Here is a 12,233-nt window from a genome sequence, read left to right on the forward strand (position 1 = left end):
TTTTTCAAACAGGCATTCAAAGTTGTAGGTTATGTTTTTTAAAAACTTCAAGTAAAATTTAAAAAAATAAATATAGTCCTTATATAAAATTCCAATGTTAGTTAATTTTATTTTAAAAAATAAATTTAAATTTTTTCATTTTCATCATTTACAATATTTTAATTCAAAATATTAATATTTTTCCTTATAGCCCAATTAAAAGAAAAATTTTGTATTTTGAAAAAAAATTGTTTTTCGTTAAAAAACTGTGTGCCTTTAAGCTTAATACTAAAGTTATATATATGGTTTTTGTTCTATATAAATAATAATTATTATTAATTTAATTAATAATATTGTTTTTCATTTCTGTTTTTGTTTTGTCTTGTTTTATAAAAAAAATAATGGCCACTGATGTCTTGAATTTTTTGTTATTGTTATTTGAATTAATTTTTTTTAATTAAAATATTTTTGCTAAACTGGGAGTACGCCGAAATGGATTCCATGAACTCGATGAAATACTACCCAGCAAGGGTTTAGATGTAGACTTGCAACGTATTTTGGGTTTGGTTGTTGTTCCTGTGGGACTGGACGATCCCGATGAGACACCAGAGGAGCTAGCCGCAGATAATGTTGAAATGGAACCCTTTGATGATAATGGCTAGAAGAAAAGAAAGGAAACAGAATTAGTAATCGGATTTTTTAAAGAATATTTTTTCAAGGACTACCACAAGGCGTGGATTTTGTAAAGAATATTTCTTCAAGGACTACCACAAGGCGTGGATTTTTTAAAGAATATTTTTTCAAGAACTACCACAAGGCGTGGATTTTTTAAAGAATATTTTTTCAAGGACTACCACAAGGCGTGGATTTTTTAAAGAATATTTTTTCAAGGACTACCACAAGGCGTGGATTTTTTAAAGAATATTTTTTCAAGGAATAACACAAGGCGTGGATTTTTTAAAGAATATTTTTTCAAGGACTAACACAAGGCGTGGATTTTTTAAAGAATATTTTTTCAAGGACTAACACAAGGCGTGGATTTTTTAAAGAATATTTTTTCAAGGACTAACACAAGTCGTGGATTTTTTAAAGAATATTTTTTCAAGGACTAACACAAGGCGTGGATTTTTTAAAGAATATTTTTTCAAGGACTACCACAAGGCGTGGATTTTTTTAAGAATATTTTTTCAAGGCCTGGATTTAAAAAATATTTTTTAAAGAATGTTTTTCAAGGCCTAGATTTAAAACAAAAATATTTTTAAAGAATATTTTTACAAGGCCTGGATTAAAAAAAAAATATTTTTTAAGGACTACCACAAGGCCTGGATTGTAAAAAAATATTTTTAAGGACTACTGTATTTACCTTCAAATAATTTCTATCCATTGGCGTTATAACTTTCAGCTCCAATGTAGAACCACACGATTGTATCAGGCGCACCACCTGTTGATGTAGATACCATTTGACATCGATGCCGGCAATTTCTACAATAAAATCACCCTCCTTAATGCCACCCAACTGGAATCAAAATAATACAAATTAATTTCAAATAAAAACATTTTTAGAATTACCCAAAACTCACATCTGCCAATGAATTAATTTCCACATGGGCAATCATCACGGGAGCATCACCCTGCACATGAAAACCGAAACTTTCAATTTCTTCCTTGTACAAACTACAACCCACTTCATGGCCATCAGCCGGCGATGGACAATGACAATGGTAATGGGTACCATCATGATAGATGGCCGAACCCTTTTGTAGACGTACACAACGCGGTGCGGTCCAATGACGTCGGGCAGAAAAAATGGCAATTGGACCCAATCGCTTGAAGGGATCTTCAACTTTGTACGATGTAAAGTCGGGACCGGTTAGGGAGAGGGTGAATTTGGAGCAGGCTGGAAATGAAAACAAAAAAGAAAAATTAATTTTTATTTTTAAAATTTTAATTTTATTTCTATACTCACCTTCAATTTGAACTTCGATTAAATCATCGATTTCATTTTCTGGCATTTCTACGCTGAATTTTTCCAATTCATCTTGGGTTTTGTATTGGGCTTCCTTAATGACTTGTGTTAAAGATGTTTTATTCTGAAAATAAAAATAATAGAAAAAAAATATATTTAATGTAAATGAATTGTTATTAGGTATAAAACTACTCCTCCATAACTTTAAAATAGTGCCAATGAAGACTTAACACCATTTATGGCAGATCAAACAACCTAGGAGAAAACACCCAAATGCACTTCGCAAATGATGATACATTTGTGGCAGCTGCTTCTTTGTGCTGGTTTTTGCTTAGATGTGTCTGCGCAAAAAAATTTGCAATTTGTGGACCACGCAAAGTCGTTGTAACGAAAAGGTATGACAACATTGTTGTCGCACATATGTGTGCTCTTGTGCATGGCTGTTGCAACACTTGGAAATTTGTAATGTGGTAGCAAGCGAGGTAAAACGTTTAGCAGCTAATGATAAATATGGTCATGATGCTGATTCCATAAATGGCCTCTCAGACATAACAACAACAATAATACACCCATTGCCATCACCAACATATTATTTTTTGTACAAACAATTCATAAGATATGTTTCCGAACTCCATGCGTGGAATTTTTAAAGAAAGATTTCCTATGGATTTTATAGATTTTTTTGAGAATTATCCCGAGCTATTTTAAGGTAAGGTCTTTCCGAGCCACAATTTTCAATTAAAGAATACGTTTTGAACGTCTAGAGAATTAAAGCGAAGGTTTTTGTAACACTGAAGGTCTTCCACAGCTATAAGCAGGGTCTTTTAGAGCTACAAGCGAGGATTTTTTAAGACATTTTTTTTTTAATTTCTGCCAGAGCTTCCATAACTACAAGCCTGCTTTAAAGGTCCTCCAGAGCTACTAGTATGTAAATTAAAAAATATATATAGCCACAGAAGTTCTGCAGAGCCTCTAGGTTCTCCTTTTAAGGCCATTTTTAGGAATAATTTTAAAAGGCCTTCCAGAGGTACATGCGTGGATGTTTAGAAATATTTATTGAAGTGCATCAGGGCTACAAACGTGGACGTTTTAAGAAAAAAATTTTTGATTGCTTCCAGAGCTACAAGTGTGGATTTTTTAAGGAATAATTTTTAAAGGCATTGCAGAGGCGCAAGCGTGGGTTTTTTGGGCAATATTTTTTCGTCGACGTATAATTTATAATTTGAAGCGTGAATATTTAAGCAAGGTAAAGCAGAGCTACAATCGAGGATTATTAAATACATTTTTTTTAAATTTATTCTGAATTGAGGATAGAATGATGTATGTCAAGTTTCGAGAAAATCGGTTCAAATTTAGTTATAGCTCCCATATATCGTTTTGTCCGATTTAAGGTAAATGGGCCTCCAAAGACCCTATATATCTCTAGATATGCGCATGGTGTTCTCAATTGAGCCTAGAATGACGTGTGTCAAATTTCGAGAAAATCGGGTCAGATTTATATGTAGCACCCATATAAATTTTCGTTCAATTTATAGTAAATGGGACACCAAAGTGCCTACATATCTTTCAATATGCACGAAATGTGGCATAGGGTACTGAATTGAGGATAGAATGATGTATGCCAAGTTTCGAGAAAATCGGTTCAGATTTAGATATAGCTCCCATATATCGTTCTGTCCGATTTAAGGTAAATGGGCCTCCAAAGACCCTATATATCTCTAGATATGCGCGAAAATTTGCATGGTGTTCTCAATTGAGCCTAGAATGACGTGTGCCAAATTTCGAGAAAATCGGTTCGAATTTAGATATAGCTTCCGTGTATAGTTTCGTCCGATATAAGGTAAATAGGACACCAAAGTCCCTATATATCTTTCGATTTGCATGAAAGTTGGCATAAAGTTCTGAATTAGAATCAGAATGATGTATTCTAAGTTTCGTGAAAATCGGTTCAGATTTAGATATAGCTCCCATATATATTTTCGTTCGATTTTATGTAAATGGTGCACCAAAGTCCCTATATATCCTTCGATTTTCACGAAATTTGGCACAACGTAATGAATTAGGTCTAGAATGATGTGTGTTAAGTTTCCTGAAAATCGGTTCAGATTAAGATATAGCTCCCATATATAGTTTCGTCCGATTTAATGTAAATGGTGCACCAAAGTCTCTATATATCTTTCGATTTGCACGAAATTTGGCACAGCGTAATGAATAACGTCTAGAATAATGTGTGTTAAGTTTCGTGAAAATCGGTTCAGATATATATATATAGCTCCCATATATATTTTCGTCCGATTTAATGTAAATGGTGCACCAAAGTCCCTATATATCTCTCGATTTGCACGAAATTTGGCACATCGTAATGAATTAGGTCTAGAATGATGTGGGTTAAGTTTCGTGAAAATCGGTTCAGATTTAGATATAGTTCCCATATATCGTTTTGTCCGATTTAAGGTAAATGGGGCTCCAAAGACCCTATATATCTCTAGATATGAGCGAAATTTTGCATGGTGTTCTCAATTGAGTCTAGAATGACGTGTGCCAAATTTCGAGAAAATCGGATTTTATATATTTTTGTATATAGCACCCATATATATTAAGTTTGGCTCAAATCGGATGATATTATAATAATTATTATATCTAAATTATTATCATCGAACTTCAATTAAGTTTGGAAGAAATATTACCATGTGGAAAAGTTGGGATGAAATCGGTTACCTCCTTCGAGAGTTATCGTGTGCATATGCCGGACAGACAGACATTTGTAAATCGGGTCCAAATTATCTGAAACCAAACCTGGTCCTAATTATCTGGGAATATAAAAAAACCAGTGAGCAGAGCAGTATAGTCGGGCGTGCCGACCATACGATATCCTACACAAGTACAACGTAACCTTTACTTTCTGCACATTTTCTTCCGAGTATGGGCAATATTTCTTGATATTTGCACTCTCTTGCCCGATTAGAGTTCAACAGCACCTTTTGCTTACAATGGCATATTTTCCGACCATAACTGGAACCTCATGGAAAATTTCAAAGCGAACAGCGCTATATTTCCTCCCTCTAGTTTGGTAATGGGCTACTAAATAATATCTGAAGTATGCACCTGTATATATTTGAGTGCAACTCTCACATCCGAGTACATAAGACAATATAATTGGTATCAATTTAAAGGTCAACCACCACTCTTGGATATACTGTCAACTTCTTGGGTCTATGTCCTTCAGGAGTAAATATATACTCCATAGAATACAAATTTTGTAACTTTTCACACAAAAGTCAGGGTCAATTTGACCCGCCAAATAATGACAATTCTTTATCAAAACAGGCATGCTTATCCAATCCCCTTGTCCATGATTGAGCCATAATTGCGGTCTATGGAGCGACCAGAAGAAACGACAAAAATTAAGTATTTGGTCCTTTTCATCCCCTAAATATAAAACGATCTTTACCATAAGCTATAAGGGTTTTCATTGGCCAGAACCCACCCTACATGCAAAATTTTGTGAAGATTGGTCCATAACTGTGGTCTGTATCGTGTTTACAAATTATAATGGACATACGGATGGACGGACACACGTGTCCAGATCGACTCGATCGAGCTAGTCGAGATAAGACGATCGGTATACTTAATTGTGGGTCTAGGACCAATATTTCGCGGCGTTACAAACTCTTGGGGCTGCACAAAGCTATAATATCCTGACAACATAGTTGTGTAGGGTATAAAAATATACGATTATTGCCCTGAAGACTTTTAAAAATATTCTTTCAAATATCCTGCCATCCCAAATTATTAAATGAATCACATTCCTGTTATTACTCCAAAATATGAAATATTGCCTATTTTACTATTTTAGTTAAATATTTTGAGGTTTTTCCATCCTATTCGACTTTGTACTCTGCTGCCATTTAGTATGCCATCTGATCGACTGACTGACTCACCTTTAAATAACGACACATACGCTGCAGACGTTGGGTTTCTTCATGACTAGCCAAGGCTTCATTTAAATGGGCACGTTTTAATGCTGCCAAACTGGTGCACTCCTCATCGTTGTCATCTGCGGCGGCGGCCGCGGCTGCCGCAGCCATGCGCAATGCCTCCCGCGCATTACCAATAAACGATTCGTTCGAGGTGGCTTGACTTTTTTTGGTACTCAGGGAAGCTTTGTCAGCGCTGGCATCTATGCTGCGGGCCTCATAATGATGGGAGACGGCTGTAAATAAAAGAAAGAAGAGGGAAAAAGAAGATGAGCAACAAAGGTAACACAATGAGAATGAATGAAAAATAAAAAAAAAACAATTGAAGAATACTATGAGAAATAATAGCTAAGGCCTGAGTAGCGGAGTTGAGTGTTGTTCGAGCTGTGTGTGAAATATGAAATAAGGAAGCAGAAGAAGAAGAAGTTTGTCGTTCAATGAATGGTCTATAAAAAATAATTTTACTAATAATTCATATTCTCAGATTTGTTGTGTTGTGTATAGAATGGCTGTTGTTTGGCTAGAGGAAGCTATGTTCGAAACATTTCAGTTTCATTGGAGCTGTATACAATAGAAGCTTTAACGCACGAAGAAGACGAAGAAGATTTCTTTTGTTTCAAAGAAGCTAGGCGAGAAATAACAAAAAAAAATTGTTTGTGCATGGTATTGGGTTGGTGGCATATATTATTGATTGTTCACAAGCAGAGTAGGAAAACAAGAGAAGAATAAAAAAATAAAAAAAAAATGGCACCACACAAACAATAAATGAGAAGACGTCATGATGCGCCACCATGAGGATGATATTTAAAAGGCCAAAACACAAAATACAGAAGATACTCCACACACTTATCGATTCATTCATCCATTACAGTCCGTATTGAGTGGAACTACAACAATTGCTATTTTGTAACTTATAAACAAAATTGTTCTTCGAAACTTGATTTTCCACTTCGGATATTCTTCTTCAATAATTTTTTTTGCTCATTTTATAATTATTAGAAAAAAAAACATGATCATGCCGGTTTGCCATATTTTTCACCTTTCAATTAATCATAATGAAAATAATGCTGACGACTACTCACCTTTATAGTATTCGGCTTTGAGTGGCACTAGACCAGCCCAACATTCGGGTAAATATGTATGGGTATCATTCAATTGTATGTTTTTGTGCATTTCATTGTACTCATGGGTTAATTGTGCTGCTTCGCCAGCTAAATCTTTGAAGAGCTGCAAAAAAAAAAATAAATAAATAATAATAAATAAATAGAAAAAAATAAAAAGTAACTGAAAATACAACCACTAAGGAAAGTAGTAAAGACGGACTGGGCCGACTATATGATACCCTTCACCACTTTGGGAATGTGCTACATATGTATCCTAACAGACGACGCGTTATATATATATATATATATATATCTATATCTGTACCGATTTCAGGGAAACTTTCCAGAGACTAAATTATATTACTTCAGTACGTAGTGTCAATCGGCCTAGCTATGGATCTTTTCACGAAGCTTAGCAACGTCATTCTAGACTTAATTCTGTACCCTATATCAAAATTTGTGCAAGGGGCTTTGATGCACCAATTACATAAAATCGGACGAAAATATATATGGATGCTATATCTAAAACTGAACCGATTTTCACGAAACTTTGCGCAAATCGTTCTAGACTTAATTCAGTACGATATGCCAAAATTCGTGCAAATGAAAAGATTTCCAGGGACTTTGGTGCACCAATTACCTAAAATCGGACGAAACTATATATGGGAGCTATATCAAAATCTGAACCGATTTTCATGAAACTTAGCGTACATTATTATAGACGCAATTCAGTACGCTATGCCAAATTTCGTGCAAATCGAAGGGGCTTTGATGCACCAATTACCTTAAATCGGATGAAAATATATATGGGAGCTATATATAAATCTGGACCGATTTTCACGAAACTTAGCATACATCATTCTAGACTTAATTCAGTACGCTGTGCCAAATTTCATGCAAATCGAATGATATATAGGGACATTGGTACACCATTTACTGAAAATCGGACGAAACTATATATGGGAGCTTTATCTAAATCTGAAACGATTTTCCCAATTTCAATAGGGTTCGTCCTTAGGCCAAATAAGTGACCTATGCCAACTTCCATCCAATTCGGATCATAAATGCGACCTGTACTTTGTTTACAATTTAACATGGACAGACGGACGGACGGACTTAGTGATTCTATGCATATTCTCAAAAGGAACCATGCGTCTATCTCGTTTCCTTTTGCCTGTTACAAACATATGCACAAAGAAATAATACCCTGTACTACAGTGTGGCGAAGGGCATAAAAAGATGGTTTAAATCAAAAGACTTAAGAAACGAACTTTATAAAGGAGGAATTTCAAGGAAAATTGTTTTTATAAGGACTACCACAAGGCGTGGATTGTTTAAAGAATATTTTTTCAAGGACTATCACAAGGCGTGGATTTTTTAAAGAATACTTTTTCAAGGACTATCACAAGGCGTGGATTTTTTAAAGAATATTTTTTCAAGGACTATCACAAGGCGTGGATTTTTTAAAGAATATTTTTTCAAGGACTATCACAAGGCGTGGATTTTTTAAAGAATATTTTTTCAAGGACTATCACAAGGCGTGGATTTTTTAAAGAATATTTTTTCAAGGACTATCACAAGGCGTGGATTTTTTAAAGAATATTTTTTCAAGGACTATCACAAGGCGTGGATTTTTTAAAGAATATTTTTTCAAGGACTATCACAAGGCGTGGATTTATTAAAGAATATTTTTTCAAGGACTATCACAAGGCGTGGATTTATTAAAGAATATTTTTTCAAGGACTATCACAAGGCGTGGATTTATTAAAGAATATTTTTTCAAGGACTATCACAAGGCGTGGATTTATTAAAGAATATATTTTCAAGGACTATCACAAGGCGTGGATTTATTAAAGAATATTTTTTCTAGGACTATCACAAGGCGTGGATTCATTAAAGAATATTTTTTCAAGGACTATCACAAGGCGTGGATTTTTTAAAGAATATTTTTTCAAGGACTATCACAAGGCGTGGATTTTTTAAAGAATATTTTTTCAAGGACTATCACAAGGCGTGGATTTTTTAAAGAATATTTTTTCAAGGACTATCACAAGGCGTGGATTTATTAAAGAATATTTTTTCAAGGACTATCACAAGGCGTGGATTTATTAAAGAATATTTTTTCAAGGACTATCACAAGGCGTGGATTTATTAAAGAATATTTTTTCAAGGACTATCACAAGGCGTGGATTTTTTAAAGAATATTTTTTCAAGGACTATCACAAGGCGTGGATTTTTTAAAGAATATTTTTTCAAGGACTATCACAAGGCGTGGATTTTTTAAAGAATATTTTTTCAAGGACTATCACAAGCGTGGATTTTTTAAAGAATATTTTTTCAAGGACTATCACAAGGCGTGGATTTTTTAAAGAATATTTTTTCAAGGACTATCACAAGGCGTGGATTTTTTAAAGAATATTTTTTCAAGGACTATCACAAGGCGTGGATTTTTTAAAGAATATTTTTTCAAGGACTATCACAAGGCGTGGATTTTTTAAAGAATATTTTTTCAAGGACTATCACAAGGCGTGGATTTTTTAAAGAATATTTTTTCAAGGACTATCACAAGGCGTGGATTTTTTAAAGAACATTTTTTCAAGGACTATCATAAGGCGTGGATTTTTTAAAGAATATTTTTCAAGGACTATCACAAGGCGTGGATTTTTTAAAGAATATTTTTTCAAGGACTATCACATGATGTTGGCTCAAATCGTGAATTTTCATCTGAAATATTATTTCGCAAGATTGTAATGTTTATTATTTTCCAATTTTCCCTCGATTTACTGTGGCCCCTGCCAATATAGAAAAAGATATTAAATTACATTGCCAAGTTTTATGCAATTCAATGTTGTTTGGATGGCTACTTTTTTAAAGGCGTTCACCAATTCGCATTGTCTTCGTCGTATTCGCATTGTGGCCATATGCAAGAAAGTCAGCGCCACGGAAGAATTATGCAATAGCCGTATATTAAAGCTGCCTGTTTGCTTTCACCCAAAGGCAGATGATTGACAGGCGGCACAAAACAAAAGTATTGAAAAATGTGTTGGCCTCTTTTGTTTGATACTCTAGAAACTTGGGACGGAGGGGGGAGGGAAATAATTGCAGATTTTTTGTGAAGTTACAAACAATTTCGCTTTGAAGGGATTTTGAAGTTCATTATTTTTGCAAAAGAAAACAAAAATGAATAGAAGGAAGATATATGTGTCTAAATATGATGTGTAATGGTAGGTGTGTGTTCAAGAGGTGGCATGTAAGAGATTTGAAATATGGTTTTTAATTAACGATTTTTTTGTGGAGCCTTGGAAAGAAAAGTTGACAGATTTCTATCACCTCTTCTAAAAAGAAGAAAGGAAGCGATGAGAAGTTATCATGATCTACAGTAGTTTTTAGTTTGAGTGCGACAGAATGTTCGTTTCTTAAGTCTTTTGTTTATAGAGATTGTTATCTATTACATCAAGTTTGTTGCTTAAGTCTTTTGTTTCATGTGGTTAGATGTGAAAAGAAGATTTAAAATTAAGAGCTAAGGAATGCGAAAGGTACCACGGTCTTATAATAAGGATCTAATATTTAAAGAGGTCGATTCTGGAATAAACCTCTAAAGACCTTCTTATAATATCTCCTCTTTGAAAATATTGTTGCCATGTTCGTTTCTTAAGTCTTTTTTTGGATATTTTTACTTGGAAATAAAATTTCAAAATTTCATTTTTTTCCTTTTTTTACTTACATGACTTGAATCCTTAATACCCAATGACTCGATCTGCAATTGCAGCTTCTCGAACAGACATTCGCGTGCTTGTGACAACATTAACGAAACTAAAACATCCAACACCTGCGGTTTCAGATCCATTGACGGCGCATTGGTAAAGGTGTCGTAAATATGACGGAAAATACCGGCGGCCCGGAGAAAACTATCCACAGCGGCATCCAGACCCTTTTCAGTTGTACGATCGTGGCGAGCACCGATTTGTGTGTAAATAGCACCCAAATTAAATAATGTACAGGCCTTTTCGAAGGCAATGGTGCGTTGGCAAGATGGTACACCTAAAAGAAAGTGAAATTAAAAATTAATGAAAATCGAAGGAAAGGAGTGGCGATATTAGGGTACACTTACCTGTCAAGGAATCATACCACTCGAAATATACACCCAGATTACGATCTGGTGGAAAGAAACGTCTTTCAACGTAATACAATAGATTGTAGTAGCGAAAGAGTAGAGCGACACCCTGGCTGTCGCGTGAGGGGGTTTTGGATGCCTGGAAAGAAAATATGAAAAGAAAATCAGTAAAGGACAAGTTTTAAATTTTTTTCTAAGGACCAAAAAAGGCGTGGATTTTTTAAAGAATATTTTTCTAAGGACCAAAAGAGGGGTGGGTTTTTTTAAATAAGGACCAAAAGAGGCGTGAAGGACTTCAGTATCATTATAGTGGATTGTTTAAGGAAGCAGAATCGAAAAAAGATTTTTGTTCTGAAGAATATACCCTTCGCCAGGCTATGGTACAGGGTATTATTTTTTTGTGCATATGTTTGTAACAGGCAAAAATAATCGAGATAGACCCATGGTTCCTTTTGAGAATATGCAAAGAACCTCTTTCTGAGTCGATTTATGCACGTCCGTCCGTCCGGTTGTCCATGTTAAACAAAGTACACGTCGCATTTATGATCCGAATTGAATGAAATTTGGCACAGCTCATTTGTTTGGCCCAAGGACGAACCTTATTGGGAAAAATCGCTTCAGATTTAGATATAGCTTCCATATATATTTTCGCCCGATTTAATGAAAATGGTGCACCAATGTCCCTATAAATCTTTCGATTTGCGCGAAATTTGGCATAGTGTACTGAATAAAGTCTAGAATGATATGTGTTAAGTTTCGTGAAAATCGGTTCAGATTTAGATATAGCTCCCATATGTATTTTCGTCCGATTTAAGGTAAATGGTGTACCAAAATCCCTATATATCTTTCGATTTGCACGAAATTTGGCATTGTGTACTGAAATGCGTCTGGAGTGATGTGTGTAAAGTTTCGTGAAAATCGGTTCAGATTTAGATATAGCTCCTATATATATTTTGGTCCGATTTAAGGTAAATAGTGTACCAAAGTCCCTATACATCTTTCGATTTGAACGAAATTTTGCATAGTTTACTGAATAAAATCTAGAATGATATGTGGGTTAAGTTTCGTGAAAATCGGTTTAGATTTAGATATAG

At 34.6% G+C, this 12,233-nt stretch overlaps 1 protein-coding gene across 1 annotated transcript in view; it reads right to left on the minus strand.

Moving 5' to 3' along the window:
- Positions 1 to 436: 436 nt before the first annotated feature.
- Positions 437 to 12,233, minus strand: part of LOC133325833 (rhophilin-2-A-like) — a 79,809-nt gene continuing 68,012 nt past the window's right edge. The window contains exons 5-12 of the mRNA XM_061534553.1: positions 11,137 to 11,278; positions 10,750 to 11,066; positions 7,005 to 7,149; positions 5,887 to 6,158; positions 1,946 to 2,069; positions 1,560 to 1,876; positions 1,343 to 1,495; positions 437 to 637 (exon numbers count right to left, since the gene is read on the minus strand). Coding sequence (XP_061390537.1) covers positions 437 to 637; positions 1,343 to 1,495; positions 1,560 to 1,876; positions 1,946 to 2,069; positions 5,887 to 6,158; positions 7,005 to 7,149; positions 10,750 to 11,066; positions 11,137 to 11,278 — 1,671 coding nt within the window. The remainder of the gene's footprint in view (positions 638 to 1,342; positions 1,496 to 1,559; positions 1,877 to 1,945; positions 2,070 to 5,886; positions 6,159 to 7,004; positions 7,150 to 10,749; positions 11,067 to 11,136; positions 11,279 to 12,233) is intronic.

This window comes from Musca vetustissima, unplaced genomic scaffold (genome assembly GCF_032173495.1).
Source record: "Musca vetustissima isolate MV318-11 ecotype Yass unplaced genomic scaffold, APGP_CSIRO_Mvet_v1 utg8224, whole genome shotgun sequence".
Taxonomy (NCBI): domain Eukaryota; kingdom Metazoa; phylum Arthropoda; class Insecta; order Diptera; family Muscidae; genus Musca; species Musca vetustissima.